This window comes from Chiloscyllium punctatum, chromosome 5 (genome assembly GCF_047496795.1).
Source record: "Chiloscyllium punctatum isolate Juve2018m chromosome 5, sChiPun1.3, whole genome shotgun sequence".
NCBI lineage: Eukaryota > Metazoa > Chordata > Chondrichthyes > Orectolobiformes > Hemiscylliidae > Chiloscyllium > Chiloscyllium punctatum.
Window position 1 is genome coordinate 5,168,949 of NC_092743.1, and position 21,179 is coordinate 5,190,127.

The 21,179-nt window shown below is 41.5% G+C and overlaps 1 protein-coding gene across 2 annotated transcripts in view; it reads left to right on the forward strand.

Annotated features, from left to right (window-relative positions):
- The window catches only part of LOC140476847 (laminin subunit alpha-3-like), a 364,783-nt gene that overhangs the window by 186,123 nt on the left and 157,481 nt on the right, over positions 1-21,179 (forward strand). For both annotated transcript variants that reach the window (XM_072569677.1, XM_072569678.1), the window contains exons 27-31: positions 1,382-1,545; positions 1,978-2,086; positions 4,021-4,118; positions 14,491-14,668; positions 17,518-17,644. In XM_072569677.1, coding sequence (XP_072425778.1) covers positions 1,382-1,545; positions 1,978-2,086; positions 4,021-4,118; positions 14,491-14,668; positions 17,518-17,644 — 676 coding nt within the window. The remainder of the gene's footprint in view (positions 1-1,381; positions 1,546-1,977; positions 2,087-4,020; positions 4,119-14,490; positions 14,669-17,517; positions 17,645-21,179) is intronic.

Consider the following 21,179-nt stretch of genomic DNA (forward strand, 5'->3'; position numbering starts at 1 on the left):
AGTATTGAGTACAGGTGTTGGCAGGTCATGTTGCAGCTGTACAGGACATTGGTTAGGCCACTGTTGGAATATTGTGTGCAATTCTGGTCTCCTTCCTATCGAAAAGATGTTGTGAAACTTGAAAGGGTTCAGAAATGATTTACAAGGATGTTGCCAGGATTGGAGGATTTGAGCCTTCGATCCAACCCGTCCATGCCGACCAGATATCCCAACCCAATCTAGTCCCACCTGCCAGCACCCGGCCCATATCCCTGTAAACCCTTCCTATTCATATACCCATCCAGATGCCTTTTAAATGTTGCAATTATACTAGCCACCACCACTTCCTCTGGCAGCTCATTCCATACACCTACCATCCTCTGTGTGAAAAAGTTGCCCCTTAGGTATCTTTTAAATCTTTCCCCTCTCATCCTAAACCTATGCCCTCTAATTCTGGAATCCCCCACCTCAGGGAAGAGACTTTGTCTATTTATCCTATCTATGCCCCTCATGATTTTATAAACCTCTATGAGGTCACCCCTCAGCCTCCGACACTCAAGGAAAAATAACCCTATTCACCCTCTCCCTATAGCTCAAATCATCCAACCCTGGCAACATCCTTGTAAATCTTTTCTCAACCCTTTCACGTTTCACGTTTCCTTCGGATAGGAAGGAGACCAAAATTGCACGCAATATTCCAAAAGAGGCCTAACCAAAGTCCTGTACAGCCGCAACATGACCTCCCAACTCCTGTACTCAATACTCTGACCAATAAAGGAAAGCATACCAAACGCCTTCTTCACTATGAAGATTGTGGTACTGGGAAAGCACAGCAGGTCAGGCAGCATCCGAGGAGCATGAGAATCGACGTTTTGGGCATAAGCTCTTCATGGTCTTTTCTGTCCAAGGATCTTTGGAATATTATAACCAATGGAGAGAAGAAATACCTCTTCATCTCTGACTTAAATTGGCACCCCTTTGTTCTGAGACTATATTGTCTGGTCCTCTCTCTCCCACGAGGGGAAACATCTTCTTAGCATTTACCCTGTCAAACCCATCAAGAATCTTGTATGTATTAGCAAAATCACTTTCATTCTTATGAATTCCAATGAGTAGAATCCCAACCTGTTTGGCCTGTGCTCGTAAGACAATCCCTTCATACCAGGGATCACCCCAGTGCAACTTCTCTGAACTGTCTTAAGGGAAATAATATTTATCCTTAAATAAGGGAGTATCATCATCTGGTTTAGAGGTTCATTTTAGCTGTTGTCTATCCACAATGAGGCTTCCAAGAAGCCATTGCACTAGACTGAGTGTTCAAAGGTACAACATCATGTACAGAACACAAACACTCAGATAGGCTAGATGCTTCTCCATTAACATCATTTATTCCTCCCTTTAGGTTCAGCTACAGTTTAGAATTAAGATTCCTGAACCAGACCAATATGTTTTTGTACTTGAATATGCCAATGAAGATGAGAGACTGCATAAGCTTAATGTGGCAGTACCCAATCCACGTGGAGCAACTACACAAGGGACATTCAATCTATACAGCTGCAAATACAGGTATGGTAAGACATAATAGGATAGACCCAAGTAATGTCATGATATATGTGTCCTACTTGGTGTAGTTACACAATAGTCCTAACAAGGAACATAGTATGTATGATGAATCTCTGCTTGTTCGTGTGGTTAGATGTAACATGAAGTGACCATTATTTGCTCATTTGTGTGTCTAAACTTAATAAGAAATATTCCGATAAAAACAGAAAATGCAGGAAATATTCAGCAGGTCAGGAGTATTTGTGGAAAGAAGAGACATGGTAAGTGTAGTCACTGTATCATCAGCAATACAAAATAAGATTAGGACTTACGATGAGATTGGTACATTTTAGTTTCTTATTACAATCAAATAAGTAGATTGCAGGATGATATGAATATTTTGATTTTTTTTGTATTTATAAAAGATATAATTGTGACCATTTGAATTTGCTGCAGTTTCTTTTGTCGGAGTGTTGCAATTGACTCACAGAATCGCATTGCAGCCTTTGATCTGCTTTCTTATGCTGATCTCCTTCTGCATGGTACATCAATCAGTTTTTTACTGGTAAGTACATTATTCAAGTGATATGTGAACCAGCTAAACAAATTGATTGTTTCTTCAGCATCGGACATGTAGGGCAAGTTGCATTTTGTTAAGTTTGTTTTTTTCTTGGGAGAAGATTCCAAGTTAAATTTTCCAAGTCCATACTCGTGATAAGTTGTACATTTGCCATGAGAGCACATCAGCTAACAGCACATAATATGTGTGGTGATTGACAAGCTACTCAGAACATTTATTCTTAATAAACAATCATTTCACGGAAGTTGTCCCTAGGTAATAATTGTGCAACTCAATGTCTGTAAAGAATCATATTCCGATTTTTTTTATTAGTTAAAGACTGATCTGTGCTCTAGATCTGATGTGTTATTATTTAAATAAAGAACAAAGAACAAAGAAAATTTACAGCCCAGGAACAGGCCCTTCGGCCCTCCCAAGCCTGAACCGATCCAAATGTACTGTCTAAACCTGTCAGTCATTTCCTAAGTATCTGTATTCCTCTACTCCCCACCTACTCATGCATTTATCCAGACACATCTTAAATGAATCTACCGTGCCTGCCTCAACTACTTCTGCTGGCAACAAGTTCCAAGAGCCCACCAATTCTCTGTGTGAAGTACTTGCCGCGTGTATCCCCCTTAAACTTTCCAGCTGCAGAATGGAAGGATTTGAGAGTCCTTGTTCGTGAATCTCAAAAAGCTAACACCTAAATTTGATTAAGTAAACAGTCAGGGCACAACTGGGAAGAATTTCTGAGTTGCTTAAGATAAAACCTCCAGAAACAGAAGCCTGTTGAAGAAATGAATTTTTGGAACATATGGTGAGGAATAAGTGAGCTGAGTCACAGAGAGTCTTTAACTGAAGAAAATAGCATTGAGTCATTATAGAAATTAGATAAAAAGAAATCAAATACCATCTCGCAAATTGAATAAGGAGGTTTAAAGTGGAGACAGGTTTGACTACTCATCTGTAAGGTTGTTGAGGATAAAAATGTTTGGCCGTTCTTTCTGATATTTTAGATTAGATTAGATTACTTACAGTGTGGAAACAGGCCCTTCGGCCCAACAAGTCCACACCGCCCCGCCGAAGCGCAACCCACCCATACCCCTACATCTACCCCTTACCTGACACTACGGGCAATTTACCTGACCTGCACATCTTTGGACTGTGGGAGGAAACCGGAGCACCCGGAGGAAACCCACGCAGACACGGGGAGAATGTGCAAACTCCACACAGTCAGTCGCCTGAGGCGGGAATTGAACCCGGGTCTCTGGCGTTGTGAGGCAGCAGTGCTAACCACTGTGCCACCGTGCCACCCACAAATTACAAACCCATTTGTAATGGGTTTATTTCAAATAGCTTTGCATCGTGTAGCATAGTTACTGCCTTTCTTTTTATCTAATTTCTGCATTGAATCAATGCTATTTTCTTTCATGTAATAAACTTTTATATTTCTATTTTTTAAATATGTTGGGCAGCCTCTTGTGACTGAACACCATGGTAAACAAAAGCAAAACCTATGGTCTGTCAAGCCAGGTCTCACTTAGGATATGACTTGTCCAGTAACACCATCAGATAGGACTATAACAATATCTGTCCTGGGATGCATTGGGCAGAGCTGAATACAGTTACTTCAGATGCAATCTAATCTCCATAGCTGAAAATCGTTTTATATTCCAACCAAGTTGATACTAATGCCATATTTTAATAGCCTTTTTAATACTTGGTAGCTGCAAATAAAAATACCATGTGCTGCTCCAGTTGAGATCCTGTTTCCTTGTAATTCATGTGGCTCTGCCATGTATGATACAGCAAGTGTTAAGAGTCATTAGGGGACCTCACTGTTTCAAATGCATAAATGTCCTGACAGTACAGAAATTGTTAGTACAGAGATAACATATTTATTAATATATTGCATTTTTATTCCTTTTCATGGACAGCACAAAGTTTATTTAATACCTTTTAAAGAGTTCTGCACTGAACACGTGGAGCCTAAAATGCACTGCATCGGCACCCATGGCCCCATCACTAACAGGAGGTAAAAACCTATCTCATGAACTTTCCTGCTGTACATTTCAGAATGGAGAAATTATTATGAAGGGCCTGTAAATTTCACGGTCCCACCTCTACCAAATTGCCAAAAGTTGCAAGGTCAGGTGGGATTCACTTCAACTCGCGTAAGTAAACAAGGAAAGTGGGTAAAGCATCTGAGAAATGGAGCTGAGAATTCTCAGTATCTGGGGACTGAGGTTGCCCATACTCCTGGAATAGTCACTCGACATTTTACTGAGTCACTCGACATCGCTGGTTCTTATTTTAAGAGGGTTAAAATGCTTTTTCTTATTATGACCTGGAAATGTAATGTGAAAGGGATGTAGAAGCATATTCACTAGTAACTTCCAAAAGGGAATTGGATAAATGCATGAAAAGAAATCATTCACAGGGCTACTAGGAAAGTACAGGGGTGTGGTACCTAGTTTTTTAATACTAATTTATGGGACGAAGGCAGCACTGGCTAGGCCAGCCCTAATTGTTCCGCGGGTAGTTAAGAGTAAATCACATTGCTGTGGATCTGGAGTCATATGCAAGGACAGCAAATCTCCTTCCCAAGAGAATATTCATAGAAATCATAGAATCCCTACCCTGTGGAAACAGGCCATTTGGCCTAACAAGTCCATACTGACTCTCCAAAGAGTAACCCACCCAGACTCATTCCCTTACCCTATTACTCTACATTTCCCCTGACTAATGCACTTAACCTGCACCTCACCTAATCTGCACATTTTTGGACTGAGTGAATGAGATGGGATTTTATGACAATGGTTATATGCAAAGGTCAGCTCTTCATTCCAGAGTTTTATTGAATTCAACTTTCAGTATCCACCATGGTGGAATGCGAAGCAGTGTCCCCAGAACATTAACCTGTGGTTTTGGATCACTAGTCCAGTGACAATACAAGTATACCACCACCTTCCCAATTGAACAGCTATTTCACAGCCATGTAGGATGTAGGCAGAATGGTCTCCAATGTGCTGTATGATTCAAGGAGTCCTAATCTATGGGAAATGCAATGAAGTTAAAATTTATTGTCTGACTATAAATGACCATCTGTTGTGGTGACCCACTGTCTTAAACTGCTGCACGCCATGTATTGAAATGCTCCCAGATTTCTGTTGCAAGGTAATGTGACCCAGCAACCATGAAAGAGTAACGATACATTTCCAAGTCAGAGTGATGTGTGATTGAGAGGGCATACTCCAAAAGATAGTGTTTCGGAGGTGCTTAACAAGAGACTAATCATACAGATTATAAAGCGCACAGCAAAACTACGCTGATGCTGGAAGAGATTGTTACTGATATAATGGATAGCATTGATCTCCTAGAATGTTGCTATGAATACATTCACCACGCTGGGCTCAGAAGTGACAGATGGAGTTCAACCTGGAAAAGTGTGAAGTGGTTCATTTTGGAAGGTTAAATTTGAATGTAGATTACAGGGTTAAAGGTAGAATGTGTTCTCTCACACTGAGGATACAGTCATAGAGCATAGAAACAGACCCTTCTTCTATCACACACAGGCCGACCATGTTTCCCAAACTAAACTAACCCCATTTGACTTCATTTAGCCCTTATCTCTCTAACCCATTCCTGTTCATTTACTTGTCCAAATGTCTTTTAAATGTTTTAACTGTACCTGCATTTACCACTTTTTCTGGTAGTTCATTCCATATACGCACCACCCTCTGTGTGAAAAAATTGCCCCTCAAGTCCTTTAAATCTTTCACCTCCCATCTTGAAAATATGCCCTCTGGTTTTGAAATCCCTTGCTTTGGGGACAATACTATTTGCTATTCACCTTATCCATGCCCCTTATGATTTTATAAACCTCCCTAAGGTCACCCTTCAGTGAGGGTAGGGCTGATCAGGGATAATGGAGGGAACATGTGCCTGGAGTCAGAGAAGGATGGGGAAGTCCTTAATGAACACTTTGCTTCAGTATTCACTAGTGAGAGGGACCTTGAATTTTGTGAGGACAGTGTGAAACAGGCTGATGTGCTCAAACAGGTTAACGTTAAGATGGAGAATATGCTGGAAATCTTGAAAAACATGGGGATAGATAAGTCCCCTGGCCCGGATGGGATATACCCAAGGTTTCTCCAAGAAGCATGGGAAGAGATTGCTGTGCCTTTGGCAATGATCTTTGCATTCACAGTGCCCACTGGAGTAGTACCAAATAAATGGAGGGTGGCAAATGTTATTCCCTTGTTCAAGAAAGGGGATAGGGATAACCCTGGGAATTACAGACCAGTCAGTCTTACATGAGCAATGGGCAATGTATTGAAGAGGATTCTGAGACACAGGATTTCTGATTATTTGGAAAACCATAGCTAGATTAGAGATAGTCAGCATGGCTTTGTGAGGGGCAGGTCATACCTCACAAGCCTTACTCACTTCTTAGAGGATGTGACGAAACACATTGATGAAGATAGAGCAGTGAATGTAATGTACATGTATTTTAGCAAGGCTCCCCATGTTAGGCTCATGAAGAAAGTAAGCAGGCATGGACCGGGAAATGTGGTTGTCTGAATACAAAATTGGTTGGCTCATACAAGACAGGGTGGTAGTTGATGGAAAGTATTCAGTTTGGAGCTTTGTGACCAGTGGTGTTCCGCAGAGATCTGTTCTGGGACCTCTGTTCTTTGTGATTTTTATAAATGACTTGGATGAGGAAGTGGAAGGGTAGGTTAGTAAGTTTTCCAATGACATGAAGTTTGGTGGAATTGTGGGTAATGTGGAGGGCTGTTGTAGGTTGCAATGGACATTGACAGGATGCAGAGCTGGGCTCAGAAGTGACAGATGGAGTTCAACCTGGAAAAGTGTGAAGTGGTTCATTTTGGAAGGTTAAATCTGAATGTAGATTACAGGGTTAAAGGCAGGATTCTTGGCAGTGTGGAGGAACAGAGGGATCATGCGTCCACATCCATAGATCCTTCAAAGTTGCCACCCAAGTTGATAGAGTTGTTAAAACAGCATACAGTGTGTTGGCTTTCATTAGTGGGGAGATTGAGTGGAAAAGCCATGTGGTTATGCTGCTGCTCCTTAAGCCTTGGTTGGGCCACACTTAGAATATTGTGTTCAGTTCCGGTCGCCTTATTATAGGAATGGTGTGGAAGCTCTAGAAACTATTTTCACTAGTTGTGGAATCAAGGACGAGGGGATATTATTGTATTATCTCTGACAGCTAGAATGCAGCTAGTATGCACCATTGTATCAACTGAATGAACATGTAACTGGATGGTATAAAGTTCTCAGATGCCATTTTAGTTGGTGCCAAAAACATGCTAAAAACATGACATGCTGAAGCATGCTACTGTTTGGAACTAAACAATTTAATAATAGCCCTGTCACTGAAGTGCATATAACTGTAAAATATGTATACATCAGGAGCTATAATAAATGTCTACTGAATCTTTCATAGCCCTGTTAGTACAATCTAGTTCAATACAGCACGGGATATCACATAACTCTTAGTGATCAAGTACAAATACCTCAGAAAAGGCAAAAGCCCATGACATAGTGACAGATCAACATAGTGAAAATATTAAAACCAAAGCTTCTAGGATTAAATTTAGGAAATGCTTCTAGATACAAAGAGTCATTTAAGATTGGTACAGAAACAGAAATTGCTGGAGAAATCAGCAGGTCTTGCAGCATCTGCGGAAGAAAAGAGAGTTAAGAGTCGAGTGACCCTTCAGAAACTCTTCCACAAACAGCAATTAATGCAATAGATCAATTGTTAATTTTAAACTGTGATTGATAGACTTTAGTTAACCAAAGGATAGATGGATTTAATTATGAAGACAGATTACATAAACAGTGGATATTCCCTCAGGTTTAGAATATTAAGGAGTTGGCGGAGTAGATAGAGAGAAACTATTTCCCCTGGTGACAGGAACCTTGAACAATCTGAAAGTTAGGGTTAGTCTATTCAGGAATGATATCAGGAAGCATAACTTCACACAAAGCATAGTGGAGGTCCAGGACTCCCCTAAAATGTTGTTGAAGTTGGTATGAAGTGAAAAATTCAGTATTGGGATCGACAGATGTTTGTCAGCCAAGAGCATTAAGGGTTATGGAAACAAGACCAGTAGCAGTCTTACTCCAATGAATGATGGATCAGTCTCTGTCCTGGCTTTGTAGCCATGACTCTGAATATACCTTGATCATTTAAAGTTATATTTAATGGAGAAGGATGATGTTAGGTATTGCAGTGATGATAGTGCTGTTAAAGATTTTCTCTTTGGCAGAATTATACCTGCCATTAGTCCACCCAAGGGTGGAGTTATTCAAACCCAACTTGATGGCAGATTTCCGATGCATCTGCTGTACTCAGTCACAGCAGGAGACTCCCAGGAAGACAATGGAAATGCTTTAGGAATGTTTCCCAGATCACAATCTCAGAATAAGGGATCACACATGAGGAGAATTTTTTTTTCTCAGAGAGTTGTGAATCTTTAGAATTCTTTACCACAAAGGGCTGCCAAGGTTGGTTGGGAAGGGAATCAAAGTAAGGGAATCAAGAATTGTGGGAAAAAGGCAGGAATATAGAGTCATGATCTTGTTGCATGATGGAGCAGATTCAATGGGCTGAATAGTCTGCTTCTGCTCCTATGTCTTATGGTTTTATGATTCTCAAAGCATCCCTAAGGAAGTCAAACATCTCCACTGGGGGGTCTTAATTAAGACTAATTAAAATGTACAAAGTTAATTTGGAAAGGCACTGCATACATCAGGGCCTACATGGGGAACGCCCAGAGATGAAGTTGCAGCACGGGTTGGGTTGGGGGGAGCACAAATCATGTGTCAACTCATGAACCTAACTCTCCAAGCATGGGGTACAATCTGCAGATCATATATAGTATAAATCAGCCATCGTAAAACCGTTGAACCACAATGGAAGCAAGCCTCCCCAATTCTAATAAATTACCTGAGAAGAAGAGGAAATGTTTGGTAATTTATAGAAAACTAATGTACTGCACCACTAAAAAAATGAATTGCTGTCTAGTCGTCTCCTGTCCAATTCCATTTGAATTCCCAACTTTGTACAAACTTGATTTGCCATTCACAACCTGGAGCAAATTCCGATTATGGGTGCAGCTTATACAGGTACATTGAAATTAGGTATATGTTGAAGAAATTGCTGTTTTGTATAGGTTACCTTGATGTTTTTCCTTCCCAACAAAACTGCATTTCTTGTCAGCTTATTTTGAACCTCAAATCCATCTTGTTTTGTTTATATTTGTCAGTTGCAATCTGCATACTGCAGCTCTTTATCTCTTCTTTTTCTTTCAAACAATTTGATAGGTTAGATGTAGAGAAGCTATTTGTCCTTGTGGGAATGTCCATAAACAAGGAAACCATCTGCATAAAATAGTCACTAACAAATCAAATAGGGAATTCAAGGCAAACATCTTTACTTGAAGAGTAGGAAGAATGTGAAACTTGCCACCACAGAGAGTAGGGGAGGTGAATAGCAGACACAGATTTATTACAAAACTTGAAAGCACATATTGGAGAAAAAGAGAGCGATGTGCTAACAGGGTGAGATGAAGTAGGGTGGATTGAGACTGATGTGGATACATAACAGCATGCACCTGTTGGACCAATCTGCTTCTTTCTCATCGAACACAACAGGTTTATATAACACGCTTAGGAAACCATCTGGTATTATCATGCAAATGCCAGTTCATTGAAAGAACTGTCCAATTTATAAAAGCACAGACCCTAGAAGGAGGAATGTTTAATATTTGATCTAATTCTCCTGTTTCATACTTGCTATGTCAGCTCCCCATTTTCTTAATCTTATCTGCTTTCTCAGTTCTCTTATGGCCACTGTTACTGGTAAAACAGTTCTTCAATTTGGGCTCCCAGTTTATAAACATTAGTGTTAGTTCACCTTGTCAAAGCATGTGGTCAATGAAATAAAGACAATGGATCCCTGATTTTTAACCTTTCTTGAAGCAATCAGCTGTGTTTATCCAGCAAATCCCCTATGCAGCATTCAAGCTGGCTATCACAGGAAGACCACTGCCAGTGCTCTGTCTCTCCCTAATGTTTGGCACTTTTCTGTGAGGAGAGAGCCAGAAAAAGAAGTATTGGTGTGAGATGTGGAATCTGTTGAGAGGTTGGAATGACAGCATTTGTGGACGGTGACTTTGAGGGATGAATGTGAATGGCAATGAGATGAAGGAGACTATCAGTAATGACTGCTCAGATGGGGATGTGAGGAGGTTGCTCAAGAGAAAGGAATGGGTGGACCTGCAAGCTGTGTTAATTTGAGTGGTGACGTGCAGGAGAGAGCTTGGTAAATCAGGGTGAGAGGTATCACTTAAACATGACATGTACCTTTCCTACCCTAGTGAAGTAATTGAACATTTTGCAGCACATTTATTCATAAGTAAGTGACAACGTGCCATAGTTTTGCTTCCTCAGGCACTTTCCATCTTAGTTCAGAAGCAGTCTTCTTCCTCCTTTCTGCTGGGAACAAGGTGTCTCTGTGGGCCCTATGGCTTACAGCAGGCTCTCCAGAGATGCTTAGAAGAAATGGGATGTAGCTTTTCCTCTTTGAGATTCCATTGTTCCAGATGCCTACAAGTTAGCACTTGTAGGATAAAGCCATTCTCTCCCTCACTAAAGTCCCTTAAAATACTGAGGCATCAGCATCAAGCATGACTATACCCACATGTTCTGGTTGATCAGAAAACCTAGACGTTGTTCCTCAGTTAGAGACGCATAATAATATCCACTCTATGAACTTACAGGTTCCTAAACCGCTGCTGGACCTGCTGGAAATGAGTCTGAAAGTGGCCCAATAATTCACTGAGTTATCAGTTGCTGGTTAGGCCTCACTTGTACTAGGTTCAAACCTGAGTGTCACAGGCTGAAAAAATTGTGATTGCTCTTGTCAAAGCAGGAAGAAATGTAGAGTTAGAATTTGGTTTTATTGTCATGTGTACTCAATTGCAGGGATACACAAGAACAATGAAAAGTTTAAAATGTCACTAATCACAGCACCATCTTAGGTAGAAGGTATCTAAGTACAAAACCTTAGGTAAAAAGTAGAAAAATAAAGAAACAAGTTAAATGTTCAACATTACAGTTCTTGTAAGTATAAAGTAGTAAATAAGAAGTAAAGTGTAAGTTCTAAATTACAGTCCTTCTTTAGCCATGGGCCTGCAGTTGCTCCACATTGGGCTTTCCCCTCAAGGGTTTGATCTCTCCTCTGTGTTGGGCACAATCTCTTGCCCGCACTCTCCCCTACATCGGGCTCGATCACTCTCCTGCGCTGGGCTCGATCTCTCCTCTGCACCAGACTCAATCTCGCCGACCCCCCACCCTCATGCTGGGTTCAATCACTCTCCCATGCTGGACTTAATCTCTCCACTGCATTAGGCCTGATCTCTCTCCCGCACTGGGCTCAATCTCTCCTCTGCGCTGGACATGATCTCTCCCCTGTGCTGGGATTGATCTCTCCCCTGTGTTGGGATCACTCGCTCCCCTGCATTGGGCCCGATCTCTCCTCTCTGCATTGGGCCCAATCTCTGTCCCCCTCACTGGGCCCCATCCCTCTCCCCCACACTGGGCCCCATCCCTCTCCCCCACACTGGGCCCCATCCCTCTCCCCCACACTGGGCCCCATCCCTCTCCCCCGCACTGGGTCCCATCCCTCTCCCCCGCACTGGGTCCCATCCCTCTCCCCCGCACTGGGCCCAATCCCCACACCTCCATGCTGATGTCTCGCTGCTGGCTCACCATCTGCCTCACCACAAACTGCCAGTATCCTGCTGTGGTGCCACTCCGGGTCGCCAGCTGCTTCCACGATGCTGCTCTGGGCCCCCAGCCCCTCCTATTGCTACTGCTGCCTACAAAACCAAGCTCTCTCCAGAAGTTCTGTAGAGAAAAGAAAAAAATTAAAAACTGAAAAAAATGCAAGGAAGATCAAAGACATAAGAAAAGGAGTTGGATTAGATGAGCTCCAACTCAGGAGCCCTATTCTGCCATCATCTTGCAAGGACCAACATGTAATAGCGATATTCAGGATTATATAGGTTTTTGTTTGAATAAATAATGTACATTAGTGACCAGAAAGCACTAAAGGTGATTGTCAAATGGGGAGATAAGGAGAAATTGTTTTAATCCCTAGTAGCATTGTAGGTATACCTACAGCACATGGACTGCAGCAGTTCAAGAAGGCAACTCAGCATCACTTACCATCACCATAACCAAGGGCAACTAGGGATGGACAATAAATTCTGGATCAGCTGGTGATGCCCATGTTTAATGACTAAACAAAAAAATATTAATTAATTATAATGCCCTGGAATGCACTGATGAGTGTAGATGCTATGATAACTTTCAAAAGGGAACTTTCAGGAAAGTCGACAAATATGGAGCAAATTGAGTGGCTCAGGCACGATGGGCCAAATGGCCTCCTCCTTGTGTTGTATGACTCTATCATAAAGGGGGAAAGCGATGGCCTGCTAATTCAAAGGTAATGTTCTGGGGACTCATGCACCCAGGGCGGATGGTGGAATTTGAATTCAATAAAAATTTTAAATTAAGAGTCTAATGATGACCATGAAACAATTACCAGGAAAACCCTATCCGGCTCACTGCTGTCTTTAGGGAAAGAAATTGATACCCTTATCTGGTTTGGCCTGCATGTGACTCCAATGTGGTTGACTCTTAATTGCCTTAGGAATGGGCAATAAATGCTGACTTAGCCAGCAACACCCTAATCCTGTGAATGAATAAATAAAAGAGTTGTCAAATAAGTTGGAAAAGTTGTCTTTTGGTAGCATTTTTATAAAAAAGCTCTGATAAAGATCAGATGAATGGTTTCATTTCATAGATCAGCAATAAACATTTTGCTGCAGGGCATCCCACTGAGATTAGAAAGTAAAAGGGTAATTGAAATCAGCATTGTTCATCAAGTTCAGATAGGTTTGATTGAATAATATTTATTTATACAAGTTACTCAAACATAAATGATTCCAGCTTTCAAGGATGGCTATAAAGGAGAGCAATAAACACAGCAAACCTGATTAGATCAAGAGCATTGAGGCACCAAACAAAATTCCACAGCATATGCTCAGCTCCTGCATTTTATGAAAATACTCACTTCATTTAGAATTGAGAAGTTGCTGCTATATTCAAAAATAGTACTTTTCTCTGGCAGTCAGGAAGCAATGCCTTTCATTATGCATTTCGCATAGAATGAAGCAGAACAGAAGGAAGCCATTGGGCCCTACATGCCTATGCTAGCTCTTTGAAAAGTTTTACCCTGCTTTCTCTTACCCCAAAGCCTTACAAATCTTTACATTGTTATCCAATACCTTTTGAAAGTTACGATTGTATCTGCTTCCACGGTCCTTTCAGGCAGCGCATTCCAGTCACAACAACTTGCTGCACAAAGACGACTCACACCTTGCATTTTTTGCCAGTTATGTCAAATCTATGTCCTCTGTTTATTCACTCCTCTGCCCCTAGAAACAGCTCCTCTGTATTGCTTTATCAAACCCCTCACAATTATGAAGCTTACTTTATTTCCTTTTAACCTTCTCAAAAGACAACATCGTCTTCTCCAGTCTTTCCATCCTCAAGTCTTTCATTCCCTGTTACTATTTTATTTAATGTAGAAAATATTGGAGAAACTCAGCAGCATTGGCTGTTCTGAAGAAGAATCAGACTCAAAACATTAACTCTGTTTTCTCTCTCCACGTATGCTACCAGACCTGATGAGTTTCTCCAGCATTCTCTCTGTTTGCTTCAGATTTCCAGCATCTGCTGCTATCATTCTAATAAATCTCCTCTTCACTCTCTTTCTCCAGAACTGGATTCAATAGATGAACTGAGGCCTAGCCAAGTGTAGAGAAAATCCATTTCCATACTCAGATTTACTACTTTGCCCAAATTATTGGCAAGAGAATTTCACTCTCTTCATTTTATTCTTGAGCCAAAATATCTATTTTATGGAAAATGATTTGATCCAATTTGTCCCACTCCCTCCACTTTACTCCATAACCCTGCAATATTCTCTCTTTAAAGCATACATCCAGTTCCCTTTGAGAATTACTATTGAATCCGTGCCCACCAACCTGTTAGATAGTGCACTCCAGATTATAGCAACTTGCTGTGTGCGAACAAAATCTCTTCTGGTGATTTTTTTGCTAATTATCCTCATTCTGTGTCCTCTGGTTTCTGACCTTGCAACAATGGAAATAGTTTCTCCTCTGCACTCTATCAAGAGCCCTGATGATGTAGAACACAAACTTATTTGTGAATAAACGTGATTGTCCAGAATATTGTCCTTTATAAATGTCACTGTCTTTATTTGAAATTTTGAACAGCTCATGTGTTGCATCCAAGTATGAAATACCCGTGTCATCAGTGAAGGTGAAAGATGGACATCTTTCAACTGCAGATCTTTCTTCACAATCTGACCTATCTAAAGATCCACAGCTCCTAACCCAGCGCCCTCCAACCATGGTGGAACCAGGAGATATTATTTTACTAAAATCACCAAAGGTAATCAACAGTTTTGATTGAGTTTTAATGTAAATTAATATGCCCAAAATAAGAAGGAAGTCTTAGAGTAGTATTCCTCTAGGTCCAGGAGCAGGAGTGAAGACAGAAGATGAGAAAATAGCTGGGAGCTATGCTGGAATACCTCCCAGACACAAGGATCTGCTAAGTCATGCTTTTTGAATGTGGGCATCACATCATTCTGTTTCCTACCTTCTCGTATCTTTCTAGTTTCCACTGACTCTCAGAAAGATTGTGATGTTCTGCCAATCTCTTCTATAGTTTCTCATCTTTTGAATAAAATTCATTTCAACAAAACGCTATGGATGCTGGAGACCTGATATAAAAACAGAAAGTGTTGGAGGAACTCAGCTGGTCTGGCAGCATCTTTGAAAATAAAAAGAGTTAGCTTATCAATTCCAATATGATTCTCCAGTTCTGAAAAAGACATTAATCTGTTTCTTTTTCCACAGTTGGTACCAAACCTGCTGAATTTCTCCAAAATTTTCTGTTTGCTTCTGAGGATATATTTGAGTCCATTTACTCTATCTCAGAATTTTTATTTCATTGATAGTACATGGAATGACTTTGAACAGTGTGCATGTTTTTTAATCAGTCATGGATGTGGGCATTGCTGGCTGGACTAGAATTTATTGCCCATCTGTATTTGCCCTTGGGCAGGTGATGGTGAGCTGCCTTCTTAAGCCGCTGCAGTCCATTTGATGTAGGTACATCTAGAATAATGTTACGTGTTACTCAACCCTTTTTTCATTGTACAGAATATTCGCAATTTGATGTTCATCCCTAGTTCAGAGGTCACAAAGCACAGGAGGACTCTGTTCAAGTAATTTTTCTGGCTGTTTGGGAAAGTTCTTCGATTAGTGCTTCACTGGAGAGAAATGACAGGTGGGAGTTTAAACTGAGTAAGTGTGAGGTGCTGCACTTTGGGAGATCCAATGTTAAGGAAAAGTGTTCAGGTAATGGCAGAACCCTGAAGAGCATTGATGTACAAGGGAATGTTGGGGTTCGATTCCATAGCTCCCTGAAAGTGGCAATGCAAGTTGATAGGATGATAAAGAAGGTGTACAGCATGCTTGCCCTTATTGGTTGGGGAATTGAGTACAAGAGTCATTGTGCAACTTTATAAGACTTTTGTTGGGCCAAAGTCTTTATAAGACTTTACTTAGAGTATTGTGTTCAATTCTGGTCACCACATTACAGGAATGATATGAGGGTGCATAAGAGGTTCACCAGGATGCTGCTTGGATTATGAGCTACAAGGAGAAGCTAGAAAAAACTAGGGTTGTTTTCTCTGGAGTGGCTGAGGGGAGGCCTGAAAGAAGTCTATAAGATTATGAGATGCATTGAGAGGGTTGCTGTTAGAATATTTTTCCCAGAGTTCAGATGTCTAATACTATGGGGCTTGCATTTAAGGTGAGAGGGCGAAAGTTCAAAGGAGATGTGAGGGGCAAGTTTTTTACACAGAGGGTGGGAGGAGTCTGGAACACGCTGTTGGGATTGTGGTGGAGGCAGATGTGATAGGTGCGTTTAAAGGACTTTTAGATAAGCACATAAATATGCAAGAAATGGAGGGGTATGGACCAAGGTCAAGAGTGTTGTGCTGGAAAAGCACAGCAGGTCAGGCAGCATTGGAGGAGCAGAAGAATCGATATTTTGAATGTAAGCTCTTCATCAGGAATGAGGCTTGTGGGCTGGTGGTGATGGTGATGGTGGGAGGATGGTGAGAGATAAATGTGAGGGAGTGTGTGGCGGGGGGATGGTGGCTGAGAATGCGATAGGTAGATGAAGGTGAAGTAGAAGGTGATAGGTCGGTGAGGAGGGTGAGCTGATAGGTGGGAAGGAAGATGGACAGGTAGGACAGTTCAAGAGGACGGTGCCAAGTTGGAAGGTGGGATCTGGGATAACGTAGGGCAAGGAGAAATGAGGAAACTGGTGAAATCCACATTGATCCCATGTGGCTGGAGGGTCCCAAGGTAGAGAATGAGACGTTCTTCCTCCAGGCTTCAAGTGGTTAGGGTTTGGCAATGGAAGAGGCCCAGGACCAGGGCAGGCAGAAGAGCTTAGTTTAACTTGACATCATGTTCAGCACAACATCATGGGCCTTAGGGTCCATTCCTGTGTTGTACTCTCTTCCCCAACTGTTAGTCCCTTTTCCTCAACTGTTTTCCCTTTGCATTTTCATTTTATTTTACTTCCATGTTTATATAAAACTTTCTTTTGAAAGTTACTGAACCTGCTTCCACCATTCTTTTCAGATCACAACGCCTCCTTCCTCCCTAGAGCCTGTCCACCACCTACAAGGCACAAGTCAGGAGCGTAACATAATACTCCCCACTTGCCTGGATGGGGGCAGCTCCAACAACACTCAAGAAGCTTGACACCATCTAGGACAAAGCAGCCCGCTTGATTGGCACATATCCTCAAATATTTACTCACTCCACCACTGTTGCTCAATAGCAGCAGTGTGTACCATCCAGAAGATGTACTTGAATAACTCACCAAGGTTCCACTAGTGACCCTATCACCTAAAAGAACAAGAGTAGCAGATGCACGAGAACACCACCACTTAAGTTCCGTTCCACGTCACACACCATCCTAACTTGAAAAAATACCATTGTTCCCTCCATCCAAAGGACTGCAATAGTTCAAAAGGCAGCTCACCACCACCTCCACCAGGACAAGTAGGGATGAGCAATAAATGCTGGCTTGGACAGCAAAGCTTATATTCCCTCTGTTTCTTAAGCTAATTCTCTTAAACTTATCAGCTACGGTTTATTCATTCATGAGATGTGGATTTTCTTTTGTCAACATGAGGCTAATTTGCTTTATAGAATCAGATTACCTTCAAAACAAGAGTGCCAAATGAAGGCAAACACGTGATATTGGTGCATTTTTATCAGCCTTTGTACCCAACATTCCCAGTAGGGGTGATGGTGGATGGAGGTCGTCCCTATAATGGTAAGTTATTAAGAATTCAAAGCATTCACTAGCCATTGCACTTTGCATGAGATTCGAGTGAACCACAGGTTCACCTGTATGATATTGGCATAAAGTAGTTCAGTTTGGACAAGAAGTTGTATAAATTAGGTTTGTATTCCCTCCAGTTTACAAGGTGGACAGAGGAGTCTCCTTGTTGGTATAGTAACTGTGTCCCCATCAGTCATGCAGGCAACTGGAATCTAATTCCGTGATAGAGATCAGACTCTGTGTGATTGGCTGTGTTTTAGGGCTTTTGTGGTGCAGTGGTAGTGACTCACATCTGGGTTAGAAGGCCTGGGTCAAAATCCACTTGCTCCAGAAGTGTATTATAATACATGTTAACAGGTTAATTAAAAATATCTACAAGACATTTCTGGGTAGCATGGTAGCTCAGTGGTTAGTACTGGTGCATTACAGTGCCAGGGACCCAGATTCAATTCCACCCTTGGAGTGTGGAGTTTTCACATTCTCTCTGTGTCTGCGTGGGTTTCTTCCGGATGCTCTGGTTTCCTCCCTCAGTCCAAAGATATACAGGTTAGGTAGATTGGCCATGGAAAATGTAGAGTTACAGGAAAAGGGTAGGAGGTTGGGTCTGGCTGATGGGGCGGGATGTTGTTTGGAGGGTCGGTGTGGACTTGATGGGTCAAATGGCCTGTTTCACACTCTAGGCATTCTATTATAAAGAGGTAATATAATTGAAGAACTTGATGGCCTAACTGGCAAAAAAACAATATCAGCTGGTGAGGGAGTCTAGAAAAGGGGGCCATAACCAGAGAGTGTAGTGGAAATCAAGAACTCTTCACTCCCTCACCAAAAAGCTATTGATGACCATTATGTAGGAGCAGAAGTAGGTCATTCCTCCCGTCAAGTCTGCTGCACTATTCAATCAGATCATGCCTAATCTGACAAACCTCAACTCCACTTTCCCGCCTTTCCCTCATAACCATTGATTTCCAAACTGATTAAAAGTCCATCTGTCTCAGACTTGAAGTAATCTGCCAAATTTTCCATCTAGGTGTGGAATAAAATCTACACCCTTAAAAATCTAACCTTTACATTTATTGACAAGCACACTTATTTAGAATTACTTGTTTTTTTTCCCTTTGCAGAGTGAAACCTGTTGTTTTAAATTGTGGCCATTGTCAATGTTTGGCTGAGTTCAAGTGCTGATTGGTTTCAGAAAAATAGGTGTTCCATTTATCTAAGAGTGAAGAACAATTTCCAGAAGTAATAAAATAAACCAAAGAACTGTGATGCTGGAAATCAGAACCAAAATCAGAAATTTCTGGAAAAACTCAGCAGGTCTGCCAGTATCTGTGGAGACAAAGCAGAGTTAAAGTTTTGGGTCCTTTAGAACCCTTCTTTGCAGATATAGCCAGGCCTGCTGGGTTTTTCCATCAATTTCTGATTTTGTTCAAGATGTAATACGGTGCCCATCTAATGTGGTTTAAAATTTTATTTCAGTATTAATGTTTTGGTTACTTTTGTTAAATTGCAAGAGGTTCACTTTTCCCAATGGTATTTAGAAAATTCATAGAATCCCTACAGTGCAGGACATGAGGCCCATCAAATCAACACTAACCCTCTGAAGAGCATCCCACCCCGACACATCCCAGTCTGGCATAAAAGTAAAAGTAGGAAGACGGCTCAATCATGGCTAACAAGAGAAATCAGGGATAGTGTTAAAGCCAAAGAGGAGGCTTGGGGAGCAAAAGCAGCAAACCTAAGGACTGGGGGATATTTAAAATTCAGCAGAGGATGACAAAGAGTTTCATTCAGAAGGGGAAAATAGAATATGAAAGTAAGCTTGTGGAAAACATAAAAACTGACTGCAAAAACTTCTATAGATACGTGAAGAGAAAAAGACTGGTGAAGACAAATGTAAGTCCCTTGCAGTTAGAGTCAGGTGAAATAATAATGGATACCAAAGAGATGGCAGACTAGTTGAACAAATACTTTGCATCTGTCTTCACTAAGGAGGGCACAAATACCTTCAGGAAATGTTAGAGAAAAGAGCATAAAGTATGAAGGAGGAACTGAAGGCAATCCTTATTAGTCAGGAAATGGTATAGGGAAATTGATGGGATCAAAACACAAGTCCCCAGAACCCAATGTGCTTCATCCCAAAGTATTTAAGGAAGTGGCCCGAAAATAATAGATGCATTGGTACATTGGTGATCATTTTCTAGCATTCTGTGGGCTCTGGAAGAGTTCCAATGATAGCTAATGCAACCCCACTCTTTTAAAAAGGAGGGAGAGAGAAAATGGGGAATTATAGGCTGGTTAGCCTGACATCGATGTTGGAGTCAATTATTAAGGATGTAATAACTGACCATTTGGAAAGTGGTGACAGAATCGGTCCTAGTCAGCATGGATTCACTAAAGGGAAATCATGCTTGACAAATCTTCAGGAATCTTTTGAGGATGCGACCAGTAAAGTAGTCCCGTAGTGTGTATCTAGATTTTCAAAAGGCTTTTGACAAGGTTCCACACAAGAGATTAGTAACGAAAATTAAAATTCATGGTATTGGAGGTAATGTGTTGACATTGATAGAGAACTGGTTGGCAGACAGGAAGCAAAGAGTTAAAGTAAACAAGTCCTTTTCAGAATGGCAGGCAATGATAAATGGGGCGCCGCAAGGTTCAGTGCTGGAACCCCAGCTGTTCACAATATACATTAACAATTTTGATGAAAGAATTGAATGCCAAATCTCCAAATTTGGAGATGACAGTAAGCTGGGTGGCAGTGTGTACTGTGAGGAGGATGCTAAGTGGCTGCAGGGTTACTTGGACAGACTGGTTGAGTAGGCAAATACTTGACAAATGCAATAGAATGTGGTAAATGTGAGGGTATCCACTTTAGTTGCAAAAACAGGATGGTACATTATTATCTGAAGGGTGGCAGTTTAGGAAAGTGTGAGGTGCAACAAGACCTGGGTGTCATGGTGGAACAATCACTGAAGGTTGGCATGCAGATACAGCAGGCAGTGAGGAAAGCTAATGATTAGCATGCTGGCATTCATAGCAAGAGAGTTTGAGTATCAGAATAAGGATGTCTTTCTGCAGTTTCACAGAGCCTTGGTGAGGCCCCATCTCGAGTATTGTGTACAGTTTTGGTCTCCTAGTCTGAGGAAGGGCATTATTGCTATTGTTATTGAAGGTTGCCCAGACTGATTCCCGGGATGGCAGGACTGACATATGAGGAAAGACTGGGTTGACTGGGCTTGTACTCACTGGAATTTAGAAGAATGAGGGGGGATCTCATAGAAACATACAGTATCCTGACAGGCTAGATGTGGGAAGAATGTTCCCAATGTTAGGGAAGTCCAGAATGAGGGGGTCACAGCTTAAGAATAATGGTAAGCCATTCAGGACTGAGATGAGGAAGACTTTCTTCACTCAGAGAGCTGTGAACCGATGGAATTCTCTCCTACAGGAAGCTGTTGGGACCAGTTCATTAGATATATTCAAGAGGGAGCTGGACATCGCCCTTCTGGCTAAAGGGATATAGAGA